The sequence below is a fragment of the Vanacampus margaritifer genome, chromosome 1 (assembly GCF_051991255.1).
Source record: "Vanacampus margaritifer isolate UIUO_Vmar chromosome 1, RoL_Vmar_1.0, whole genome shotgun sequence".
NCBI lineage: Eukaryota > Metazoa > Chordata > Actinopteri > Syngnathiformes > Syngnathidae > Vanacampus > Vanacampus margaritifer.
In genome coordinates, this window is record NC_135432.1 from 30,621,320 (window position 1) to 30,649,081 (window position 27,762).

Below are 27,762 nucleotides of genomic sequence, written 5' to 3' on the forward strand. Positions count from 1 at the left end.
CCTATACAGATGCAATGTCTGCTTTGCAGCTAGTGTTTCTTATGATTTAAGTTTTCAGATTTCTTAGTTTGGGTAATTACCTAGTGGGGTCATCTTTTAGATAAATAGATACTCTAGATCCGGCTTCCCCAATTCTGGTCCTCGAGGGCCGGAGTCCTGCAGGTTTTAGATGTTCCTGTCCTCCATTGTACCTGATTCTAAAGATCAGCATCATTATTAGGTTTCTCCAGAGCTTGCTGATGAGCTGATTATAGGAATCAGGTGTATTGGAGTACGTAAACATCTAAAACCTACAGTATTCTGGCCCTCAAGGACCAGGATTTGGGAAGCCTGCTCTAGATAGATAGATAGATAGATAGATAGATAGATATATAGATAGATAGATAGATAGATAGATAGATAGATAGATAGATAGATAGATAGATAGATAGATAGATAGATAGATAGATAGATAGATGCACTCTAAAAACATTTTGGTAAAAAAAAATCTAAATTGGGTCAAGAATGGACCAACCCAACTTTCTGGGTTAAATAACTAACAAAAAATTATTAAATTCAATAAATAATTCACAAAGCAACCCAAATTTTGGGTTGTTTTGTGGGTTAGTTAAATAACCCAATTAATTGGGTCAAAAATGAACCTACTCAAATTTTTGAGTTATTCATCCCAAACTGTTGGGTCAACAACCCACAAAGAAACCCATTTTTGTGTTTTTGGTGGGTTACTCATTTGACAGTACTTTTTGGATTAACCCAATGGAGTTGGGGTAAAAATTAAGCGAAACCACTTTGAATTGTTTAACCCAAAACGTTGAGTCAAATTAAATTAATAACCCACAACGCAACCCAATTTTTGGGGTTATTCATTTGACCCAACTTTTTGGGTTAATTCAACAACCCAATTGGATTGGGTCAAAAATGAAGCGACACATCTTTTTGCGTTATTACACCCAAACAGTTGAGTCAGATTAAATTAATAACACACAAGGCAACCCAATTGTTGGAGTTGTTTTGTGGGTTATTCATATGACCCAACTTTTTGGGTTAATTGAACAAGCCAATTGGATTGGGTCAAAAATTAACCAACCCAATTTTTTAGCTATTTAACTCAAGATGTTGGGTCAAATTACATTAATAACCCACAAAGCAACCAATTTGGGGGTTGTTTTGTGGGTAATTCATTTGACCCAACTTTTTGAGTTAATTGAACAACCCAATGAAGCAACACAGCTTTTTGAGTTATTTCACCCCCAAAATTTAGTCAAATTAAATGAATAACCCACTAAACTAAACAACCCAATGTTTGGGTTGTTTTGTGTTATTCATTTGACCCAATTTTGAGGATTTTGAATGACCCAAAATGTTTGGTCTGTCCCCTTTTGACTCAATTTGAGTTATTGACCCAACCGTTTTTTTTTACGTTTATAGATGGATAGATACTTTAGAGCGACTGATAGACACACTCACGAAACTCACAGAAAGTCAGTGACATCTTGCTCTTGGGTGAAATTTCAGGTTGACATATACCACCATAACTTTTAAAAGTTAGCCTATTTTGACCTTCTCTATAATGTTCAATGTTGTTCTCTAAAAAGGAGCGTAACGCAAACTTCACAAGAGGCATTTGATCAGTGAACATTCAAATACATTTCCACTTCTGCGACTGTTCCAGTCTCTCTCTGCATCTTTATTGCCAACTGCTGATGACACATTGTGGCACTCTAAGTACTGTTGAAGTAGATGTCATCAAATAGCATGATGAAGAAGACTGTTTAAATACCACTTTTCATTGAACTGTTGAGCCTGTTGTGAATTTTGCTATTTCCCTCCTTGTTAGAAAACAGTCAATTGCGCAAAAAAAGCACTGAAACATTGAACAGTTGAAATTGTGCATTTACAAGTTTAAAGAAGGTCAAAATAAATTCGCCTGTACAGGTTATAGTGTATTTTAGGTTCATCTTAAAATTTCACCCCAAAGCTGAATATCCCTAACTTTTTGAGTAGTGTTGGTTGATGGCTTGATCGCTTGATAAATTGCCCAATCTTAATCAAAGTCATGCCATGCGGGTGTTCTGATTTTTTCTTTTACTGTGCATTTTAATTCTTACATTAGTGCTCCATGCAAAACATTCTTTGGACCACGTGATAGATGTACTTGCACGTGTCGTCAAAGTTTCTTCCTAAAGCCGCTACACACAGCCATCCTACTGCTTCTAAAGCACAGTCGGCTCATTCACCATGCAACGCGACGTAACACAGTACAAACCTGGCACTGCTATAGGTTCCACTGAGGGCAGAGGTCGAACTAGAAACCAAATGCAAACATTAGCAGCCCTGCCCTACTGCTGTGATGGACCTTACAGTAAACGCCAACCCCTTGTGTGAAAGACACTGCATGTAACAGCTCCAGCATGTCGTCCTTACCTTCCCCAAGCTCCCTGAACTGAAAGCCCTCCACTGATGTGACATAGGAGGCAATCGCTCCATTCTGCACCACGCTGTACAGCACACTTTGGATCTGTTCACTATTGCTGTAGTCCGAACCCACATCCAGTTCCACAAATACATCAATGCCATCCTCTCGAATCATTTTCCTGGAAGAACAAAAAATGGTCTGGTGGTGGACTACTGCTGCTGACACAGGAAAACGCTGTACACGTTTGCTTAAAAAGGATTACGCTTTAAAATTGTGAGGATTAATAAATGGTAGACCTGGCAGGTGTGGAAAAACAAAGAAATCACCAGTGTCCCGAACACAGCTGCAGGGCCTCTACTTAAGGTGCCACAAAAGTTTATTCAAAGTATTTGAATGCGTACTTAATGAGGACAACGCTGACCGTCTGGACTCCTGGAATCCTGTTGTACTCGGACTCCAACTGTGGAGGGAAAAAAATACACATATAATCAGCAAAGTTTTAAATAACTACACGTGCCTTATAAGGTAGCCGTGTGCAACATTTGACCACAATGGACTATATGCCACGGAGGAGGCGGGACTTCCGAATTCCGGATTTTCACCCATCAACTTTGTTTCCGGTTCCGGTTTGCGACGTGTGGGCCGCGTCCCAGTACTTGCGTTTCCGCCTTGTGCGTTCCCGTCGACGGGTGCGAGGCTGCGAGTGTGTAGTGTCTGTCTCAGTGTCCGAAGCATTTCAGATAGCTGAGACGCCCTCCCGCCGATGAGCGGGAGCGTGCTGTTCGAGGGTGCGAGTGTTGGAACGGGGACCGCAGTGACCGGAAACAGCGCTGATGTGTAAAACCCGGAAGTCGGAAGTCCATGGCATCTACCCCATTCGGAAATAACGAAGACATACCGTGTCAACCACAGCTTCTGAGATCTCATTAAAGGCTGGTGAGAAGATGTCGTCCAGCTCTGGGCTGTAGACGATGGAGTCGGTGAAGTTGACAAGAGCTCTGTAATAAACTACATTCAGAGAACGTGAATAAGAATCTGTCAGCTCAACCACACTAAACTTAGCCTACGCTTGCTGTCAAATAGTTGGCTGGCTTCTAAAGCAACATTTGGAAATCATGAGCATCTTTCCATGCTACTGCAAGTGCTAAAGCACACTAAAGTCAATTTGATACTGGATATTTCCCCTAAGAAAGCTTTCGGTTAAATTGAAGTGCACAAAACTGACGGGCCTGCCTGAGGCTTAAACGAGAACCACGTTCTAATTATGGGATCTATTTTCATATTTCAATTGTGGTTGTAGCTACACACGGGCGCATGCTTTGACAGTTGTGTCCATAATACATGGTCTGAAATATAACTGAAATTACAATATGTCTTCCTCTCTGTCAGCACCTATTAGAGGTGGAATAGTTTTATACTAAAGACCCTAATAATATATACATATATAATATATACATAAGGGTCTACTCACACACACAGCCACAACAGTATTGGTACATTTGATGCTAATACAGTAACTAATAATGCAATATTGAAATCACACCATAAAGTGCAATGTCAGCTACATTATTACTTTTGCCATGTGACAGGGTTAAACCATGAAGCAAGATGGTTGGTTGGCCGCAGGTTGCCCTTGCCTCACATTGCTGCCAACGCTTTGTGAGGAAAAGTTTGCCAACCCCAGTTAGGTTGCCATTGGGGTTCGGGAAGGAAGTCAATATTTGAACCGTTTCTTGCATCCCCATGCTACTTGCCATGCAAAAAGCTAAGGGTAATGTTTGGAGTGCTGCCTGTTTAAAAGCCTGTGGAGGCTCTGAGTGCTGCCCTAATGCCCCAGCGTTGTCTGGCTCCCTTGTTCGCGGGTCACTAAAACATGCATTGTCAATGCGGGAAAAGTCTTGTTTAACTGAGAGTAAATGAGCAATGTCTATAAAAGCGCACAGCAAAGTGAACAACACATTTACGAATGCCCCACCATCTTCACCTTAATTCCCTACAGGCTTGTAGTTCTGACATATGTGCTCATGAAGTCCTTTAAATGCATTGCATTGGAGCACTTGAAGAGCATCACAGGATCTCAGCAGACATTCCAACAGCTTCTCTTCTTTTGCCATTAACTTCTCAAACAAGTGGCTCATAAGGTCACGGTGACACTTTGCCAGTTTAGACAGCTCAGTTAGTGCACTTTTCACTGCATTCATTTTAGCTCTGTCACACTGCATTATAGAGTCTCATCAATTTGAGATTTTTAGGGCCGGTGATGTTACTGATATTGGGGGCTCACAAAACGCTGATATCCAATATAGCATCCTATAAATTGTATATTAGCTTATAGGTAGATGTACTGTATGAAATAAGAACATTGATATATACAGGACATATACTGCAATGTACATGAACACATATTCTTATGTTAAAGCACAAATAAATTAAATAAAATGAACTTTAATTAGTAACATCGTCATCATAAGGACTGTAAACTATAAAAGCTATACAATAGTCTCTTATATTAGATATTGGTGGACATGAGGTTGAATAAATGGATGTTTAGCCAATAAAAATAATTTACATAACTTTAAAACACTAATAATTTTAACAATTTGATATTTCAGTGTTTCTTTAAAAGGGGAAGTCAACCTTAAACATTTCTTAACAATAATATGTTATATGTGACTAGTCTAAACATGACATTCTTATTAATATTAGTAATAAACACTTGTGAAATATGAGTTATAAAGCAAAAGCCATGGCTACTATTAGTCAGCCCTTCTTTTGGATGTCAATGTTGCAAATTATGTGATCGATGTAACCGTCCGTCCGTCCGTCTTCTTCCGCTTATCCGGGGTCGGGTCGCGGGGGCAGCAGCTTTAGCAGGGAAGCCCAGACTTCCCTCTCCCCAGCCACTTCAGCCAGCTCATCCGACGGGACCCCAAGGTGTTCCCAGGACAGCCGAGAGACATAGTCTCTCCAGCGTGTCCTGGGTCGTCCCCGGGGCCTCCTGCCGGTAGGACATGCCCGGAACACCTCCCCAGGGAGGCGTCCAGGAGGCATCCGAACCAGATGCCCGAGCCACCTCAACTGGTTCCTCTCAACGTGGAGGAGCAGCGACTCGACGCTGAGTCCCTCTCGGATGACCGAGCTTCTCACCCTATCTCTAAGGGAGAGCCCGGCTACCCTGCGGAGGAAACTCATTTCGGCCGCTTGTATCCGGGATCTTGTTCTTTCGGTCACGACCCGCAGCTCGTGACCATAGGTGAGATTGACCGGTAAATCAAGAGCTTTGCCTTTCGGCTCAGCTCCTTCTTCACCACAACGGACCGATACAGCGTCCGCATCACTGAAGACGCTGCACCGATCCGCCTGTCAATCTCCCGCTCTAACCTACCCTCACTCGTGAACAAGACCCCAAGATACTTGAACTCCTCCACTTGGGGCAGGACCTCCTCCCCGACCCGGAGAGGGCACTCCACCCTTTTCCGACTGAGGACCATGGTCTCGGATTTGGAGGTGCTGATCCTCATCCCAACCGCTTCACACTCGGCTGCGAACCGCTCCAGGGAGAGCTGGAGGTCACGGCTTGAAGAAGCCAACAGCACCACATCATCTGCAAAAAGCAGAGATGCAATGCTGAGGCCACCAAACCGGACGCCCTCAACGCCTCGGCTACGCCTAGAAATTCTGTCCTTAAAAGTTATGAACAGAATCGGTTACAAAGGGCAACCTTGGCGGAGTCCAACCCTCACAGGAAACAAATTCGACTTACTGCTGGCAATGCGGATCAGACTCTGACATCGGTCGTACAGGGACCGAATAGCCCGTATCAGGGGGCTCGGTAACCCATACTCCCGAAGCACCCCCCACAGAACTCCCCGAGGGACACGGTCAAACGCCTTCTCCAAGTCCACAAAGCACATGTGGACTGGTTGGGCGAATTCCCACGCACCCTCGAGGACCCTGCTGAGGGTGTAGAGCTGGTCCACTGTTCCACGGCCGGGACGAAAACCACACTGCTCTTCCTGGATCCGAGATTCGACCTCCCGACGGGAACCACCACCCCGGTCTGCCAATCCAGAGGCACCGTCCCCGATGTCCACGCGATGCTGCAGAGACGTGTCAACCACGACAGCCCCACAACATCCAGAGCCTTTAGGAACTCCGGGCGGATCTCATCCACCCCCGAGGCCCTGCCACCGAGAAGCTTTCCAACCACCTCGGCGACTTCGACCCCAGAGATAGGGGAGCCCACCTCAGAATCCCCAGACCCTGCTTCCTCAAAGGAAGGCGTGTTGGTGGAATTGAGGAGGTCTTCAAAGTATTCTCCCCACCGGTTCACGACGTCCCGAGTCGAGGTCAACAGCACCCCGTCTCCACTATACACAGTGTTAACGGTGCACTGCTTTCCTCTCCTGAGACGCCGGACGGTGGACCAGAATTTCCTCAAAGCCGTCCGGAAGTCGTTTTCCATCAATGATCGATGTAACCGGTTGTAATAATGTGTCCGAAAGGAAAAAATTAATAAAACAAAACAAACAAAATCCAGCCCTTTTTATCCATCTCAGGGGCCGGCCATTTTGCTACTTGCTCACCTGTTTTCTTAAGCTCAGCTGTGATTAGCTGTTACCTGAGACCTAAGCAACTGTGATGTCATTTTTACTCGACAGCAAGTGGCAAAATGTCCGCCTTCTGATATTGATAAAAAACTGCCGGATTTTGCTGCTTAGCTCATATTCCAATAATACAATATTAACCAGAATATTAGAACATATTATTGAATGCTCTCCTTGTGTGTGATTGTCATGAGCATGTATTGTTTGTTATATTGTTTCAAAAAGTGTGTGAGGGGGAGGGGCCAGGCACTCGGGCAGCGTGCTGCACGTACACAACGCGACCAAATCTCTTGATGTTGGTTTATTGTTGATACCCTAGAATTTGTCCAATTAACCAGCTTGCCGATTTAACGGTTGGCCTCTAGTAATTCTATGTTGTCGATCAGAATTACAGCACTGATGCACACTTTATTTTTGTTAATGGCTCTTCTGCTTTCTACATATGACCTACATGCATAACTTTATGTCTCCTCTGGTGTTGTTATAGTGCGAGAGTGAGACCATAACTGACAGCTTCAAGCTTGAGTGCAGCCTGGCAGGGAGCCGGAGCTCTTGATGTGCACACCGTTACTGTTGAACTGAAAGTGAATAATTGTTGAATTGCCTGAATGTGGAAGACAGGCAACATCAAAGTTCCTTATCAAAGCGCTTCATTTGACCCGCATCTAATTGCATCAATTGAGTGGGCGCTCGCCATCAGGTCAGCTCCCTGCTAATTCTGAGGTTGCTGCGTTAGTGCTATGGCCTCGGAAGTACTGTTACAGCCGCTGTCTGAGATCTTTTGATGACAGTGCTCCTAACAAGCAAGACCAATTCTCCTTTATGTCATTCGCAGGTTCCAGTGGAGGGAATACCCTAAAGCAGCACTACTATCAAGGGTGATGAAATGGGAGTTTTAGAGCTGACATGGATAAAAAAACAAAAAAGAGTCTGGAGAAATACATTCTGCGCTCTTGATTCAAAAATGTATTTGGCTATTAAACCTGCTCGGCAGAACTGTGGCTGCATTGTGCCTTGGGCCCCCGCCAGTGCAGAGAAGCCTACACCAAAGACAAAGACTTGATTGAGCGATGAGGCTGGCCTGGCCTTTAAAGCCCAGCCGCATTGGGCTTGACCTTCAACCCCCAAGGCAGTGCCTACGGCAATGGCCCAGAACCAGCCAAGACAGAGGAGGACAGAAGGCGGCATTAGATTCAAAATATTATAAAAAATATTTGGCTTTGTTTTTCTATTAATATCAGCATTTTTGTAGGAGTCCTAAGGTGGCCATTTTTGTGTTTGGTGAACTACCGATACACATGTTTACGTAAGCAAATTGAAAATTTAATGCGTAGAAAGTCTATTTCTCTTTTCTAGTTTGAGTGAGTTAGCAGCCTGAATGTTACAATATGGATGATTGCATATACCAAGCAGGAAATTTAAGAGTGATTGTTCTTGTCAGCTTCAATGGATGCACTGCATTGCTATGCTGCTGTGTCAATGTACAATACAGAGACAAAGCAAATGGGATTTAAATCATTGCTATAATTATTAAGAGAACAAATCTATAATACTGTATGGGAAGCTAAGTGGTGGAGTGGTTGTCCTGTGTGAAATTTGTAGGGGGTTGTGTAGGTTTTTTCCAAGGACTCAGGCTTCCTTGAACATTCTAAAACCAACAATGGTAGGTTAGTAGAAGACTCTAAATTGTCCATAAGAATGGATGCGAGTGTGAATACAAGTAGATGGTTGTCTATATGTGCCCTGTCATTGACTGTCAACCAATTACATCTGGTTTTATTTTCCTGTCAGCTCCAAATTTATCACTCTAAGTGGCAGAAACTGACACTTGTCATGTTCCACTGTGAAACAGCTCTTTCATTTAAACAGCATTGAACATTAACGTGGTTTTGGCGTTGTCTGTTCAATATGACATGCAATTACAGTATGTAATCCCACAACAAAGATGTTTGTGCTGTCATCCAGTTGTCAGTATTACGCTACAGAACATGCTCAACATTTTTCCATTGACATTGAAAAACACTGTGACACACTGGAAAAACACGGCCACTCAACACATTCATGAGATGTTGAAGATCTTGGAATGTTTTCTGAGAGTGCCTACAGAAAAGTGTGTAATTGTGCACAGCAGATAGTAGGAAATATTTTTTTAGGATATTAGACAAAAAGGCGGACATGACATCAGGAAGACTTACTGTAGGCTGGCTCGACTTTGCTCTTTATGTTCACCACATAGGAAGAGTCCAACCAGTACTCTATAGTAAGCAATGTTAGGGTGACAGAAGCAAAGGAGCAGGAAACACGAGGAGAAGACGTGGGACGCCAAGAGGGGACCAACATGTCAAAGGTCATACAACAAAAGCGACATCATGAGAAGGATGGCGTTAGCCAAGCAGGGGCAGACAGGTTAAGGCATGGGGAGAGTAAGACAGTAAATGATTGAAAAGGAAAAGGGGAAAAAAATAGAAAGATCTCATTAGAAGTAGTGGAAATACACAGAGAAAAGTTTCATGACTTAAAGCAAGTACATGAAACATAATACATGTCAAATAACAGAAAGCGGGCAGACAGAAGTGTGTCATTGAAAAGAGAAAAATTGCAAAGTTATGAGTAGCTCATGCCTTTATGGTCAGGTATACGGTAAATAAAAAATATGAGGTTCTTGTGTTGATGTAGAGAAAGGATTGAGACTACTATGAGGTATATAACTGAATCATCTGAGAATGGCAAGATTTTAATTCTATACAGAGCAACAGTGTACTTTCTGACAGCCTGAAGTTGATGTGTGTAAAAATGTGTCTGGTGGAGAGGTGGCAACAAACCTTTACTGGTTTGACAGTTGACCTGGAAAAGTCAACTCTTTTCAATGAGACATGCAGGTCACAAACTCAAATCTACCATTCACTTGCTTGTGTATCCTCGGTGCCACTACAGCCCACATTGGTACGCATCATGTCAAGATGACAAAGGATTCTGGGAGCTTGGCATGAGTTGATGAATGAGTCAAACTTATCTGGAAGCAAATTGCTGACATCAAGGATGCAATGTCCCAAGGGCATCCCGTTCGAGAAGACAACTCTTTGGTCCAACAGAACAAAGAGGATATCCTACAAACAAACTGCCCGCTGCCCTTCACATTTCTGTTGTCTGAGACGCACCCGCACTGATGCTGGGAGGAGCTGCTTCCTGTTTTGCCGAGCTACATGGAAATAACCGAGCCCCACTACAAGCATCACTTTGCAAAAAGTTAAGCGCTACTTGTACTGGCACCAGTGCCCGTGTCACTTCTGATTTATGGTGACTCATTTTCCAGCACTTTAGATGGAGCTTTAGCTTATGGCATGAAATGTCAGATGACGAGGCTGCAGCAAATGACAGCTTTATAAAAGGTGCCTTTGTGCAAAAGTTTACTCTTCAAGTCTAAGACAGATTCTGCATGAATCCACATTATAAATTGTAACACAACCGCTCCTTCACTCCACAATCAAGTGATTGTTGCGGATGCAGCCCTTAAAGTCAAAATGTGGCTTTTCTTACATCTGTACAGTACCATTCAGGAAAAAGTTAGTGTGAAGTCCTATTTTCCTGGTTCAGTCTTCATCTGACTATTAAGTGATCATACTTAGTGGGCGAAAGTGTGTAAACAGTTTTTTTATGTAAAAATAACTCAGGGTTGAAGTCCAGCCAGGAAACATTTGACATAAAACATGCCCTTCTCTATTTGAAGTCTCTTATGCTCAGCCAAACTAATTAAACCCGAAGGAGTATCCACTGCTTTCAAGGTTGAAGCTCTGCTGTGATCCTGGTCAGAATGGGTGTAAGTCCAGAGAGAAGAAGGTCATGGCTTCACATTACTTGCATATTACTCTCTGCCTTGGTTTTAGTCTTATTATGGTCATTGACTGAGTCAGTCCTATTAGAAACTCAAGCATCCATATGATACAGAAATAAAGAAAACTTTACTCCATTTAAGGTGACACATGAATGAACAAAATTATAAAAAATAAAATATTAAGCGGCAGTAGAGTCCCCTTTTTAAGTATTCACCAGTAAAACAAAAACAGAGAACCTACGTGCAGATTTGAAACTGAAGCTGGAACACCTTTAAACGTATTTTGAGTTATAGGGAGTCGGAGTGACTAGAGGTGAGTGTGACCTTGACTTTTGACAACCACCATCTATTACGGTCACCTTTGAATTTTAAGGAAACTCCCTTAACACAATCTTGAAGTTGCAGGATGGACACACACACGCAACAAATTATGCTCTTTTTCCCGCCTGCCGTTTGGAAGCATAATCCCCAAGAGTGGAATTATGTTTCTGATATGCACACTCCAGTTCCTGGCCAGGAAACTACTGATCGTCAGGGAGATTTACACAAATAAATTCATCTAAATTGTGAAACTGAAACTGACGATAAGTAGAATTCGATTTCACACACAGCATTTGCTTTGGTGTTTTAACAAATGCGTTCAATCTGTTCTCTTCTCCAAGATCCCCAGATGATTGTAAAGGTAAAGATTACAAAAATAAACAATCAATCCTACAGCCAGAGGAGGAAAAGCGGCAGTGACACAATGAAAGACTTAATCTCTGTCTTTAGGAGGAGCGGCGCAGGTCAGTTCTCCAAGGCAACACATTTGTGTTTACAACAATAGTGTTTCATCATGGGCTTTAGTGCCATAATGTGATCTTTCTGCAGGAGTCATCAACTTTAATGTCGACCCCGAGTGCATGTTACAAAATCAAACAACTGTTAGGGAAAAAGGAGTGCAGTGTTCCAACAGCAACACATGGCACGTTCTGCAGCCACAAACAAGACTAAATTATCAGATTATGATCTTAAGTCTCTACTGTACTCTTGCCCCCCCCCCCCCACCTTTCAGTCTTTTGCTCTCATGAGCCCCTTGAGGGCCCACAGCGGCCAAACAAACAAAGACATTGAAAATAACCACAGCTGCCAGCGCTCATCCCTCTGCATAATGACCCAACATAAGCAGACTCCTATTTCAACAACTGTAACTAGAAAACTGTGGCTGTCGAGAGAGTGTTGTCCCCAACATGGAATCATTAATCTGTTATATATTGTTTCCAGCTGGACTGTTAGACCACAGATGCAGCAGCCAGAGTGAAAGATGCGACTGATGAGGAGTACTGTCAATAAAATTCACTGACAGTTGAAATGTAACTTAGAATGAAATGTATTAATAAAAAATTGTTGTAAAATTGTGACCAACAAACAGGCACTTAACAATGATACCTTTGGCCTCAACAACCTAAAAAAACATAGCTGCGCTACAATATTACTGCCCTCATATGCTCAACTTTTATTGTATCAATAAGATCAAGCACCTGGATTGGCTAGCAACCAGTTCAGGGTATACCGCGCCTACTGCCCGAAGCCAGCTGGGATAGGCTCCGGTGCACCCCCCGTGACCCTTATGAGGACAAGCGGTTAAGAAAATGGATGGATGGATGAAATCAAGCAAAATTGTAATTCTGTGTTTGGCGATTATCAATCATCGGTTGGGAAAAAAAGAACATGCACTTTTGTAACTTTGGTTATTTGTAATTGTGATCAAGAAATTCGTTTGGATTGAATGGATTGGATTTGTTGTCCTGTTTTTTTTGTTTTTTTGTTTTTTGCATGGGTGGGGGGCAACAATCAGAAAAACAAAACTGATTGGTTAAATAGACAACTTTGGAGCAGGCTATTTATCCATATGTTATTTGTTTATTGATGTGAATAAATCAATTAATTTGACTCAGGGAGATGGACACCACTGCCATGCAAAACGCTTCATGGGCAACAAAGGAGAAGGACAGGCTTAAGTGCCCAGCAGGATCACCAACTTTCCCTGTAGTGCAATATGTTTTGATTGACAACAATCTGTTTGAAAGCCGTAATCCCTAATGATGACGCATTATCTCTATTGTCTTGGAAACTAATTTTCTAACGGACACGATAATGGAAACATCAGTAGGAAGAACGTAACCTAAGAAGCCCCACACCCTGTTATGAATAGTAACCTTTGAGTCATTGGTTTCTAAATGAAGTAGCTGACATCTCGAGTGCAGTGGGAAATGGCTCTCACATGAGATAAAATAGAATTTTATCTATGAGAAATCTCTTCGGGGACCAGGGTGCAGAGGTCAAAAGAGAATTTTGAAGGACATGGAACTCCACCGCTGGAAATCGGACAATGATGGCAAAACAAAAATACAAATTTTCACATCAATGTGCATTCCAGATGGTCACCACATCCGTCTGTGATAGATGGAATTGGGAATTCCACACTATACAAGTGAATGACAAACAGGAAATAAGGCATAATGAGAACAACAGTGTCACCGTACTCTTAGATGAATGTGGTAGAAAGGAAAGGAAGTGTGAGCTGCCAACAGGACAGAGACACTCAAAGCTTTCGGCATTCAACGCAGGAAACCCAATTTCCTTCCTACCAATGTCCTCAGATCTTTATATGGCATTGGCCTGCCTCATCCAACTCATAGCATCATGGTCAGTCAATAAGAGTGTACAACCTCACGGCTCCATGTTGAATAAGATGAGTTTTAAAGGAAAAAGCTAAATGGTGTAACATGGAGGGCTACTGGCTTGGATTAAAACTACTAATGAATTTGTAACTGAGTTCTAAGGATCCACTGTGGAATTTAGGGCTAAGAAAAACACAAGGGGGCTGTAAAGGGCACTACGGGCAACGGAATGTGACACAAATGCTGTAGACTATCATTGCAGCATTTTTTGTTTGTCCGCCTTTGTAGATCTTACTGTGCTGCCACCTCTATTGCTGGGTAAGAGGATGAAAGTGGAAATGTTTATGTCTCCGAGACAAAGCTAAAGCGCCTTGTTATGACCTGACTGGCGACTCCAAGCAGGATGTGAGCACGTCATGGCACACATGCATAGATACACACTGTGGAAGTCACATATGTGGGAACGATAATGGGTGTCATCCCATGTAGTTTCTGGTCTCTTACTTGTGCTCTCTGGGCCTGGAGGCCATGGTGTACTTCCATCGTCCTCACCACTGGGCAGCTCTTTGGAGACAGACGCAAAAGAATTACAGGCAATCAAATGCATTTGTTAACATGACCTTTATCTTCAAAATGAAATCCAAGCCACACAATTAAGTGCCATGTAATCCGATTTTTGTGATTACTACCAAAACTAACATCAGGGCTAAAATAGAACTGCATAAAGTTCTGACCCATATAGGAGAATAGAAATGAAATATTCTACGAAATCATGTTTAGATGTCAGGTAAAGAGACTTTCGCCTTTATCTATAAAATATGGTCAATGTGATAATATGGGTTAAGAATAGGGGTGTCAGGCGATTACAATTTTTAATTTTGTAATTTTGTTTTTTTAATTTTTAAAAAATTAATCACATGATTTCAATAGTTAACTCACGATTAATCGCAAATGTTATATCTGTTCTAAATGTACAATAAAATATTTTAACTAAAATGTTAAACTAATAGAAATATGTCTGCATCTTCTAGCCATTGATACAGTTATTTTATAATAATTCATGCGTTAAAAATTCAATGAAAGAGATGTACTGTGCTGTAAAACATGAGTATGATATTGATTTGTGTTGAGGTCATTTTTCTGCCACTAGATGGTATAATTGCATTTGTAAGACATTGGTGACAGCTCAGTACATTTTCTTTTTCATATTAAGAGCTTTATAATCTTTAACATGAAGTAACTTGTGAAATTCTGCACATTTTTGAAATTGTAAAATACAACTTAGCCCCAGTCTCCACAAATATATGCATTATTATTATGAAATTTATTACTGCAAAATTTCGACGTAGACGTGTCTGCTGCCTTGCGACTGACTGCAAGTACAAACTTTCCAAGTAAGGGGAGGTCATTAATCGCATTATTCGCAAATTAGTGGCATTAAAGGAAATTTAAATCAAGTCAAAATGAACACAGTAATTTTTACACCCCTACTTAAGACCCTTGTTAGGATAAGCGGCTAAAAAATGTTTCATATAGCAAGTACTGTATGTGCCTTATGTCTTCAGTTTTGAGAGGAACAACAAGCAAATGTTTGTGGTCCTGCCCACCTCCAGAAGCTTCATCAGCAAAGAAGTCCTCATCGTCGTCCAGTAAGCTCGGCGCCGCCTGGACATCCTTCTGCTCCACTAAGTCATCTGGCAAAGGGACCTCCCCCCACACCTTGGAGGCCTGTGTCACCTGAAGCAAACACAGAAAGATTTATAAAGGTTGAAGTCTTCACGGAGCAGGGTTACACCCAGTGATATGCATGGACCCTGGAAGGGTGGAGGGAAAACAAAGGCTGCGGCAGGAAACAAAGCATTGTGACATTTATGTTTACTTTCAACATTTATTATCTCTTTGAGGGCTTTCCAAGAGTTCACACGCAAATAAAAGTTCATGACCAGCTCTTTTTTTTTTTGCACTTACATCTTGAGTATACATAAATGACCCACATATGGCTACTTGCAAAAAAGGAAGGGATTGCAATGATTTACAGATTTTCTTTATTCCCTCAAGTGAACATAACCTAGCTACCGTTCCTTATTCACAACCAACCAAATCAGTAAGACCATACACATTTCAACTTGGTTTGGCAATCCTTACTGTTTTCACATAAACAGTAGCTCATGAGGGTTTGAAAAAGACTGGCTGTGGGTGGCTGAGCTCTGAAAGGAAACTTCTATGGACAGCAGTAATCCTTGTCAAGGTCAATGACTATAAGGCCTTGTCTTGTATCTATCAGATGTATCTACACAATTCCAGTGAGGAGACTCAAAGTGAGCCAGACGTTCTGCTATCTGATCATCTTGATGGAGCGCACCCTGCTTGAGTGCCTTTGCTTTTCCCGAACTGCTCAGACGCGGGCTTAGAAGTTTAGATAGGACCCTGGCAGGATGACACCGTTGGCATTTACAGCTGGCATGGCCCGCCAGTTCCTATTTCCACCCAACTCCGTCATGCTAGTTTCCCCCTTTAAATGGCTCCAGATAATAAATAACTAGATCTATCCCCTCCAAATCCTCTCCCCCCTGACTGAACACCCTTACAACAACAATCCCGGCCCATTTTCAAAAGGAAACCGCTGACTAACCAAATTCCTTTCAGCGGTGCCAACCAGTCAACCATCAGTATGACCTTCTCGTACGCCCCGCTCCTTTGGGCGCCAGTATCATCTGGTTACGTGCCAACTGGCAGAAAATCTTGATAAATGTAAGAAAGAGCTTATAATTCTAATAGTATTTGCACCTGCAGATAGGAATTCTGAGTTGTGTTTTCACCATGCCACTGTAATTAGCTCAAAAAGCGGGCACAAACTTGGCCTGTGGTGTTTGAGATAATGGTCTCAAGTATCCAGTCAATCTCCAACATTGCGGTAAGTGCATACATACATGCAATTACTGTACTTGGATGCCGATTAAGAAATAAACACAATCAAATTACTAAGTTAGAGAATAATTAGGTTAAGAAAACCAAATAAACAACAATTAAGCAATGCCATACGAGAGGGAGTGACATACTCGCCAATGTTTTTGAAACAGAGAGCTACTTCTTGGGTTCTTATTGATGACTGCTCCAGGTTCACCTGCTTTGCAAGTTATTCATACTACGGCTGCCAATAATGATTTTCAGAAATGCTTAAAGTGATTTGACTTGATTTTTTCACTACATTAAGTCACTAGTTTGGTCCAGAAAAAGGTAAAAAAAAAAAAGATCTTTGTTTGCCAAATTAAAAGATTTCTGCAATTAAACACAAAAGATAATCATCTGTATATGACCTGTGAACAATTGACAAGCAATGAAAAAGAAAGATTTAAAACAAAAAGTTGATGAAACTGAGTTGAGAAACTTACTATATTGTCAACTGACCACTGAGACTAGCAGCTCAGCTGGGTACCATCATCTCCTAAAAGGCCATCACCCATCTTTTTTTTTTCATTATCTAAACAAGCCACACTTCTTAGTTTATTCTCTGACAAAAAACAGAATGGTCTGCCTGTGAGAACAACCTGATTCTTTCCCCAAAGAATTCAAAAAATCTCATCAATTAATGGCAACTCACTTTTAACTGTTAGTTTGAAGTGTCACAGCCAGCTTTGGAATATTGACAAGTGCTTGCTGGATTTCTCCCACGTTGAGTCATTTGAATATCATAATTTGGGGACAGAAATCCATGATCTTATAGATAATTCAATCCATTACATATACACAAAAGCTCACAGTATTGTATGTGTCACAAAAATAAACTTACTATGCAATAGTCAAGAATAGAGAATTTAAGTATGGAGGTCAAAGTACTAGTATTTAATTTTTCCACCAAAACTACATACTGGTCTCAACACGGTGCTGAAGCCCAAACATTAGCCACAAACATGCATTTTTTAACAGCTGACTGAGGTGAAGGGAGTTTTTGTATTAGATGGGGACATAAGGCTGGCTATGAAACCAAATGCCCATTTATTTTCTGTAATGAGTAAATATGCTCCCAAGAGGAAGATAAGCTTCATACTGTATGTACCTGTACATTTTTATTCATTCATTAGCAATTTGCTTGGTTGCCAAAATCTGCTGAATAATCACAATTTAACTTTGTGAAGGAAGTAATATAGTAAAAATAAAAGAACCTGATCCAATTAGCAAGAAGGCTAGTGCTAATACAATATGGAAAGTGTCTGGGACATGGTCTACAAATATTATCAACCAATGAATTAAGTCTTACTTGTTCTACCAACACAAGTGCTTACATTATAGTTAAATGATGACATTGCTTCAATATTGGGAATCTATTCCTTATTGGTTTAATATAGTGAATGTACCCCTTTAAGTAGACTCCAAATATTTGTTCCAACTTCCATCCATCCATCCATTTTCTTAACCGCTTGTCCTCACAAGAATCACGGGGGGGGGGGGCGCTGGAACCTGTCCCAGCTGGCTTTGGGCAGTAGGCGGGGTACACCCCGAACTGGTTGCCAGCCAATCGCAGGGCCAAAGAGACAAACAACCATCCACACTCACAATCACACCTATGGACAATTTGGAGTGTTCAATTAACCTGCCATGCATGTCTTTGGAATGTGGGAGGAAACCGGAGTACCCGGAGAAAACCCACGCAAGCACGGGGGGAACATGCAAACTCCACGCAGGATGGCCGAAGCCCGGACTCGATCTCACGCCCTCTGCACTTGGAGGCGAACATGCTAACCAGTCATCCACCGTGCCAACTTGTTCCAATTTAAAGGCATAAAAAAAAACATGTTTAATGATATCTCAACTACTGACCACGTGACAAGGACTGCAGCTTTTAAATTTGCAGTTGATGGAATAGCAGTTCAGCTGATGGATGGATGGATGGATGAACCAATCATGTGTCCACATCCACAAATAAGAGTTCCTATACTTGTTACTTGCAACCAAAGCCTGCCAAAGAAAGCATGATAATAACTCATCAGGGAACTTAGATTTTCCCAGTTGTGAGTAAAGCTGCTGATGCAGCTGCAGGACAAGCTGTGGGGGGCATGAAAGGCAATTTGTGATTTGTGAGAATTAGAATGTGACCATAGATGGGAGTCACAAACAAACTCCCGCGTTCATGCATGCAGGCAACACAGAACCTCCCCTTCCTGACCTCTTCAACTTTCCCTTCCTGCATGACCTCTCTTTTTTATGCTCTCACTCCTTAAAACCAAGTAACTCTGCTGAGACTTGAAGTGGCAACATGCAATGGACATGAATGGAATGTAAGGCACATGCAAGCTTGCTTTACAGTGCAAGAAGGGTGAGGCCCACCGTGCAGCGCCAGGCACCAGTGAGACCTGAGCTGCAGAAACTAAGCACCCTTATTTCTGCCACATTTCCATTGTTGGGATGGTTCGGAGGCTTGCAATAAATTGGCGTTGTTCATGCTAGTCTTAAAAACTGCGCTGACAAACGGCCGCCACAGATTTAGGTGTGCTTGTGGATAACTGGACCTGTACAGTGAGGAGGACTTGAGACGTTTGTGGCAACAGAACGGCTTTGTACGCCTGGAATGGCAAGGGAGCTGACAAACTGCCACTCACGACACTAAACCTCGAACCTGGGCCCCTGCTGCATAAAAGGTTTGATGAGTGAGGTCCTGAAGCTCCGTGCAACTCTTTTGACATTTCTACGGGGTTTAATCTAAAGTGATTGGACGGGGAGGAAATGGAAAGAAGTTCCTCATTCAACAAACATTCATTGACAGGTGCAGGGATTGTCTTCCCAAAAGGTTCCATGACTAACAGGATGGGCGCAACAAACAGGCCTGAAAAAAGAGGGTGGGGGGAGACATTGCGAAGAGTAAAGAATGGTGTTTTTTATTCTTCACAGTCCTCTTGTCAGTCTCCCACACAACACACAAGTCAGGCTTGGTCTGCTGCAGCCTTCATACTTGATCTTTCTCACGTTTAGGAAAATTTGCTTTGTCAGTCTGATCCTACAGAGGCAACTAATGCACCTCAAAGAAAAGTGAGCTAAATATCCTGCTTAAGTCTGCATTCAAGCAAATGACGCTTTTTAAATCAATCAATCTTGACTCAGAATTACAAAAATAAAAAAATAATGAAAAAACATTGAATTTAAGATGGTGTGCCGGCATTCCAGAGGTATGACACATGTAACTGAGAAGTGTAGCCGTCTAGTGTGACACCATCCTGTCATGCGGCCTATCATTTTTTCACAGATGATTTGGCTTTTTGACTAATTATGCTACCGGAACAACAGCAGAACCATTTTGGCATGTAGAACCAACATTTCCACCTTGACCAGGCTGTGTAAATACAACTCAAGCTTCCCTGTCAAGCGAGCAGAGCCTGCAGCACACATGCAAGCTTGTTGAATGAAGCGTCCAGCCTGTGTGGACTTGTCTTTGCCGAATATGGGAAGGAATGACGGCACAAAAAGCTACAATTTAAGGTAAGATTATTTCATTTCAAAAGCTGCGACTTTTGCTGTGCATTTGCTCAAACGCAGACAAGAGCTTTGCAGGAAACTCAATGTTAACACCGTATCCTTTAATCTAATGAATGATAATGAGATTGCGATATGTTCAGGCCTAAATGTCCATAGCAGAAAACCACTGTCACATTTTGAAAGGCCAAAGGTCAGAGCCTGGCGACAGAACAGCCGTAAAGAGCGTAGATATCATATATTTAAATGTGTCATGAAATATGACACTTGACATGGTCATCATCACCCACATGCTTTCTGGTGAACTTTCTTTGCCAAAGAGAGCAAAATAAATGACGCGCTCAATAATGCACTTTAATGCACAACACTTTAGAAGCAAGCTTGTTAAGGACATTTGAATGATGTTTTAATTAGTGGTACACACATCCTTTGTTGCTGTGGGAGGGATAACAAATCATCAGGCATGAAGGCCTAGTTGACACAAATAGCCCGAGCCCTCACCAGCTGTAAACAATAGACCTCCCAAAGAATCATATTTACACACACACTCATGCACATGAAATGAAAGACACCAGCTGAAGAGGCACACATTTATCAGATGTCTGTTCCAGTCAGGAATGAGCACATTCTAATTTTATAGGTGTTTTTTGGGGGAGGCCAATCTTGTGAATAGGATTTTGGCTCAAGAAAATTATCTCACTTAATGTTATGACTCATGGGAAAAACAAGTCAAAAGGACAAACTCAGACCAAAAAAAAACCTTTTTTCTACTTGATGCTAAAATAAACGGGTGTGAAAGCAATGTAAGATATTTAATGTGTGCTTCCGGTAACATTTTGGAGAGTGACATGCAGGGAGTCAGTGGCTTAGAGACCAGCTCCAATTGCCCCAGACGACAGCTGGACAGTGCGGTACGGAGACTGCCGGCCACTTGGAAGGGAAGATCAGTGCCAACGTGGCCTTCAGAGGCCTGTGTATTTATAACGCAACGATACGCCATAAAAACACTGGGTATCCCGTGCACAGGAAAGTAGTGCTCTAAATTAGCTTATGATGATGTAATATGGTTGAGCGTTTTGATCCTGTGCTACTTCAGGCATATTGGATCCAATAGCCTGAACATGTTTTTTACTGGAAGAGGCTTGACTACTTTGTCCATCTTATATAGAATATTACGATCTCAAAAAGCACATTGTTGCTGATATGGGAACATTCTACCTATTGCAATCAAAAAAAGGGTCAATGTTTTTTCACAGACCCAAAAATTTACACGGGTCACTGAGATATTTTCTGAAACATTGGAATGGTCAAGTAACTTGTTCGCCCTGAGCTTAACCTAAGATAGCAATTAAAAACGGTGTTGTTTTTGCCTTTTCTGTAAATGACTACCATGTTTTAAAGACGGAAACAATCGAAAACAAATCTCAAAGTGAACATTATCTTGAAAACAAAATGATTGTTTTGAATAACTGTTGAAATTGCCGCTTTGAAAAACAGAGGACATGAATGTGAAGTGTTCCGTGTAGTATATCACAAACAAAACAACAGACATACCGCATCCAAATCCTAAGTGACAGTTTTTTACAGGATCTTCATAGTGTAAAAGTCATAAAAAGCTGACAGCCATTGATGGAGGCTGTGGAGGTGGAAAGCACAAGCTCAACTGCAATTGGGAATTGTCCTTAACTTTTGAAATGTTTCAAGACCACATCGACTTGGAGAGGAGAGCTGTCATTTACGCTCTGGTTTTCCCCACGCTGATGTCAACACGCTGGCTGGTTTCACACTATTCATTCCTGCCTCAGGACCAAATAATTGGACACCACCTGTTGACTTGGCCTCACTCAGGCTGTCCAACATAATGGCAGGCCAGAACTCCCCTGTGCACTGCATTAGCTCATCTCTCAAGTGTGTGGGGAAAACTGGCTGAATAAACCCAAACAGAAGTACACATCTTACGCAACCTTGATTGCAATAGGCCTTAATCATCGAGTTCATTCTCCAATTTGACACATCTATCATTAAAAGAGAGCATGGGAGCAAGTTGGCCACCCATAAAGCTATTTCCCATCAGCTTCTAATCAGTGTTTTTACAAGTTTCAAAACGTTTATAGACCTATGGGAAAAAAAATAATAATTCTCTGTCCCTTTTCCCCCCATTCAAAATGAATCCAAACAAATGAAAAGGTAAAGCAAAAATTCACTTTCACACGGGACATGAACCACACTTAAGAGTTAATTAACTAGGATTTGTGGGGGCACCATGGTGATGCTTTTGGAACTCAAAAGCAATTCCAGCACGTTGACGTTTTGCTTTGTAACCCAAGATGCACTTCGAACTTAGGACATCACAACAGAACCTGCTGTTAAGCCAGGGAACCATCTTAAGCACATCAAAGTCTTTCTTGCTTTTCACACAACTTTGGAAGCTGTGTAAAGAGCGAAACAAAATAGTAAGTCAACTAAAGGAGAATAAGAATGAAAGTATTCCTCTCGGATTTTTTATGTAATTTATATAAAGATGTTTGTGCTACAAGAGGAAAGTTGGATGTGAACCATTCCTCATGTTCTGCGTTGAATACCCCCAATGGGAAGTACCTAACAAGTGTTTTTGCTAAGCAGTACACCGTGAAACAGCTGAATGTGGGAGTGGGAAAGGAGAAATAGGAGACTGCTTGGCATCGATCTAACTGGAAAAAAACAACAACAACAAAACATTCATTCAGCCCCCGACACAGAAGAAAAGATCTAGGTGTGTTCATCTGATTTCTCAGATATCAGCCATTATCCGATAAAGCATATTGCTGGCGTCAGGCCAAAACCTTGCACCTCCAAAATTTTCACTTTTCAGGAGACCACGACATGTTTTTTCAACCATTAACATGACACCATTAAAAAGAACAAGCCATTTCCAACACTTGATGATTGATGATTTGTAAAAATGACACATGTTGACTGACCAAAAGTATAGATTTTTGAAAAAAATATTAAATGTGCCAAATTTTGACTTATGATGTTTCGGCCCGACACCAGAAATATGGCATTGCTATGCTTGGAATTGCACTTAAACAGTATGATAACTCCAGAAAATTATTTTGAATGTGTATGTAAAGGGAAATATGTGACATGTAGTTGGATTCATGAAGGTTAAATCAAAGGCAACTGGACTTTTGTTGGTTTCATCTTTTACCCAAAAGGCTTCTTTAGCAAAGAGTCAAAAGTTAGCATTTTCAGAATGGTGTGGCACCTACTGTAGATTACTTCCTTTACTTCTGTTTAGAATGATCAGGGAAGCCTAAATGTATGTTCCTTTGCCTTGAAATGTAAATGAACTGCTGTTTCAAGAAATATGTAAGTAGAAAAGAGAAGATAAAAACATAAACTCCATTCATTTTAAGCTCAAACATCTCGGTTTGTAGCAATTAAGTAGCCTATAGACAAAAATGTGAAGAAGAAAAAAAGATTCACCGTTAATGTGCAGCGATAACACGTTAGTCTCATCACACAATTTTTTTTCTATTGCCGTTCATCGAATGTTAAAAGTTTGGTCTGGCAAGTGTGTAAGCAAACAAGCAGAATTTCATTTGAATGTAGTGCCGCGGATGTATTGGGCATCGTCATTACTCGTCAGACTTTCGTCAGTGTTCAGGGCTGGTCCGGGCCGGTTCAGATGGGCACGGGCTGGCCCTGCATCAGGGACCAAAAGGTGTACAACAAAGTTTTATTTCAAATAAAGACTGGTCCAGGGCTGGACTGGCCATCTGGCAAACAGGGCAGGTGCCCGGTGGGTCAGCGTCTTTTGCGGTACTATTCAATAGTAATTTTCCTCAATTTTACGTAACTATGTAAAAACAAAAAAAATGCTACGTAAGCCTCAACAATAACTAAAATTTATTGTTTGCGATAACTGGTGATGAGTCTTTCACAATGTTGTGGAGGAATATTTGCCCACTCTTCTTTCCAGAACTGCTTAACTCAAGTCAATCATATTAGAGGGTTTTCAAGCAGGAACTGTGTTCAAGGTCAAACCACAGCATCTTAATTGGATTTAAATGCAGACTTTGACTGTTCAAAACTTTGATTTTTGTGTGATTGAACGATACAGTTGTGAACTTGCTGAAATGCTTCAGGCTGTCGTCCCGCTATATAATCCAAGAACCCTTGAGCCAGAGGGCACAAACTAATGGCAGGACATTCACTTGTATGATTTTCTGGCAGAGAGCAGACTTTATTGTTCTACTAACCACAACAAATCATCCAGGTCCTGAAGAGGCAACGGAAAGTCCCACGTCATTACAGACGTAATGAGCCGCAAACTTCCAGTTCAACTTTTGTCTCGTCAGACCACAGAGTATTTCTCCAAAATTCTTGGGGATCATCAAGATCCTTGTTTTTCTCTTTTTTTGGGGGGGGGGGGGGCAAATGTGAGACGAGTCTGTGATCCTTTGTGTCAGCAGTGGTTTTCATTTCATTTTTGCCAAGTGTCTGTCTTAAGGTCGAGTGGCCAGGGAGGCCTGCGTAGCACTTTGGGTGTAGTTCTGGGTTCTTCAGTGACCTCAAGAATGAGTTGCTACTGCACTCTTGAAATAATTTTGGTTGGCCAACCACTCCTTTTCCCAGTTTTCTGTTTGATAATAATGGCTTCAACCATGATTCAAGTCTCAAAGCCGTAGGAATGGCTTTGTAACCTTTTCCAGACTGAAAAAAAATTCAGTTATTTGGTTTATTTTTTTTTTATTATGTTTTCTATTTTTAGAATTTGGATCATGGCATGTCGTGTTTATTTTTAACATCTTGTATTCTATTTCACTTTGTCTGACCGGAACTATTTTCAGTGATTTCTTGATTCAAAAAGTAAGGGAGTAATGCAGCCTGAGTGTGGGCAGTGAAATTGCATTCAGGTTTCCAAAAATTGTGGATAATCACAGTTAACTCATGCTTTAACTTGGGTTTGGAAAAAATGTAAGCCCAGAGGAGGACAGAGATGGAATTCAAGAGGGATAAAAATACCTCAGAAGCTGTACAGTATATCTGCAGGTGCTATTTCACCCTCGCACCAGATGACCTGCAGCTTAAGTGCAACAGTATATGGATGCAAGTGTCTGTCCTGTGAGGGCACATACATGTCTGCATATATTTGCAATGGAGATAGCTCATGCACATACGGTGTGCTTTTCCAAACATGTAGCTAAAATAATATCTGATCAGGTCTGGTGGCCCAGCAGACACACTGCAGGAGGGATTTAGTATAGCAGGCCGTCTGCTGCTGTGTATTTGGACAAGAACCAATAAACACTGAAGGAAGTCACAGCAAGCGCAGCCAATTGTTGCTCACCATACTGTCACGCCCACTTTTTATGAGCGGTGGCTTAAATTGTGTTGGCCCTGTCAGAAGAAGCAGTACTGGCTCCGTACATTTAGCTTTAGTGATTACCATAGTTCATATTTAGCATCTTTATACTCTATTGCATTCAAGGCTAGGATTACGTATCACAATTGTATAATGTATTATCATAGCTTTAAAGAATAAATCAATTACAAAATGATTCAAACATTTAGTTAGCACTGACATTCCAGCAATACACAACACAAAATCACTCACCATTAGGAACGCTTCAACCAGACCAGTCGTAGCCATATTCTGACAAGTATGGCAGTGCATGTGTATGTGTTTTCCTAAAACTTCTAGAATTAATACAATTCTCATTAGCACGCAATTGTTGTTTGTGTATTATTGAGCATAATAATCTGGCGATGAAGCATCACTGGTCTTGTTGTTCTATGCTGCAGCTACTAAGGCTAGTAGCGATCGGGCTAGCCAAAGCTAGCGACATGTGGCTAACCTCGGTTCATGCTCCTTTATCCAGTCAAGCATTTTGCTGGTTACATTATCTTATTTTTTGTCTTTACAAAATCTTGCTTCCTGTTGTTGTTGTTTGTTCAGTGATAGAAGTAATTATTTCCAAAACAAACAATGCACCTTTGGACCATTTTTGGTGGCCAGACGTTCAAGTGGCAGAGAAAACTGCTGCTGCTGTTGCCTGTTCATTTTTTTACTACAAATAGGCTTTAACGTTGGGAATCAAATCCACTCACACTTTTGGAAGCAGAGAGTGACCTTAAGCTCCAGCCTAAAAGGGGACTTCCCAGCAGGTTTCTCCTTTGTTTGGTGAAGGAAGTCATTTATTCCCCCGATCCCAGGATCAAGGCAAATCTTAACCATCCTCCCAAAAAAGTCAGTGAGCTTTACTGCTTTAACTATTTACCCTAAAGCAGAGCAACGTGAACATTCCTGAAGCCAATTACTGGGTTGCAGCATGTGAGAGCGGATCAGGTGCCCACTTTGCCGGCATCAAATGCCTCATCTGTGATTGGTGCAGACAATCTCCATATAGTTTAAAACTCTTGGATTCAGATTCCCTCTGTCACCTCGTGACAAAGGATCAAGAGAAAGGACACTTGCAAAAACTGGGTTTATCTTCTGGCGGCTGGCTCAAGAAGAAGCATCTGGGGAATCCCAGTCATGCAAAGGTGGGATTGCTCAAGCGGCAAAACACTTTTCTTTCGGCCAGTTTGAAGAGAAGAACGCCGTTAATAGGATAAGCTGTGTTTTTAAGGGCAATATGCTTACATTTCATTTATTTCCTGGGTTGTACATCGTTTTTTCTTTTTTTTTTACACCTATAAATACCCCTTCCGATTTATTGTTTAATCTCCCATTAATTTGTTGGAACAGGAGCAGCCTTTGTTAATGAATTTATGAGCAAAATCATGCTGTTAAATTTTTAACAAGATCTGACAGCTGTTTAACAGTTGAATGCTCGTCTGAGGCGTTCTTTGCTCTTCTAGTGCCTCCATGTTTGGAAATAAGTGAACAAATCCAAGACAGCCAGAGAGTGAGAACAGACTTTGGACAAGCAATGAAGGAGAGTGCAGGATGGCGATATGGTTACAGTATAAATGTGGGTCAGGGGAAATGCTGTTGGTTGGGAGATACACACTCTTGTCTAAGGTCAACAGAGGCTTTGCGGTAGACAACCCCGAATTTTTCAGCACCATTTAGTTTTATGGGAACCAATGTAGTATAGTGCACCTGCAAGGAGTGTCACCTTTGATTGTTCTACTTGAACTGTAAATCTTGTTTTTTATCATTGATAAGACATTCTTCACAGCAACCAATGTATGGATGTTTTTCTTGACAGTGCGAACTTAGTGACTGCAGTTTATTAACTCACCTGGTGAATCATCCTGTCTAGACTTTAGGCCTGCAGCAATCTGTCCCATTTTTAATCAGACATACTCACAAAAAGGCTTTGTTTTGGTTTATAAATGGAAGATTTAACACAAGCAGAGGTGCAGTGTGTGTGTGATCTCTTTACAAAAAATGTGTTCACAACAACAAACGACCACCAAATTGTAATTAAATTGTGAAATGGCGGCAACAGTGGTTAGCTGTAAAGCTGGTTAATACATGCATACATGTGTGACAACATATCCAGTCAAACAGCTACTCACTTAATTTTTCATTGACCTTGAAGATTTGTGTTTGGCACCAAGTAACTGTGGAACTACACAAAAAAAATAAAACATTTCTCAAATTGCCTGCTTGTCTGTTCTTACGTCCTTGTGATCGTGTGAAACATCATCATCTGCGACCCAAGTCCTGTTCCAATTAAAAGTACGCATAAACCAAGAATACCCCGATGTTCTTCTCTGCTAGCTTAAACCAAGGATGCATTGGTTGGTTACTTGTGAAAAATTGGCAAGAAAATATCCCAA

The 27,762-nt window shown here is 41.5% G+C and overlaps 1 protein-coding gene across 10 annotated transcripts in view; it reads right to left on the minus strand.

Annotated features, from left to right (window-relative positions):
• hspg2 (heparan sulfate proteoglycan 2) overlaps positions 1-27,762 on the minus strand; it is a 100,860-nt gene that overhangs the window by 58,081 nt on the left and 15,017 nt on the right. For 8 of the 10 annotated variants that reach the window (XM_077547539.1, XM_077547546.1, XM_077547522.1 and 5 more), the window contains exons 2-7: positions 15,126-15,255; positions 14,023-14,082; positions 3,315-3,424; positions 2,818-2,876; positions 2,425-2,594; positions 2,267-2,305 (exon numbers count right to left, since the gene is read on the minus strand). In XM_077547539.1, the coding sequence (XP_077403665.1) occupies positions 2,267-2,305; positions 2,425-2,594; positions 2,818-2,876; positions 3,315-3,424; positions 14,023-14,082; positions 15,126-15,255 (568 nt within the window). The remainder of the gene's footprint in view (positions 1-2,266; positions 2,306-2,424; positions 2,595-2,817; positions 2,877-3,314; positions 3,425-14,022; positions 14,083-15,125; positions 15,256-27,762) is intronic. The other 2 variants (XM_077547553.1, XM_077547505.1) reach the window with 1 other exon arrangement.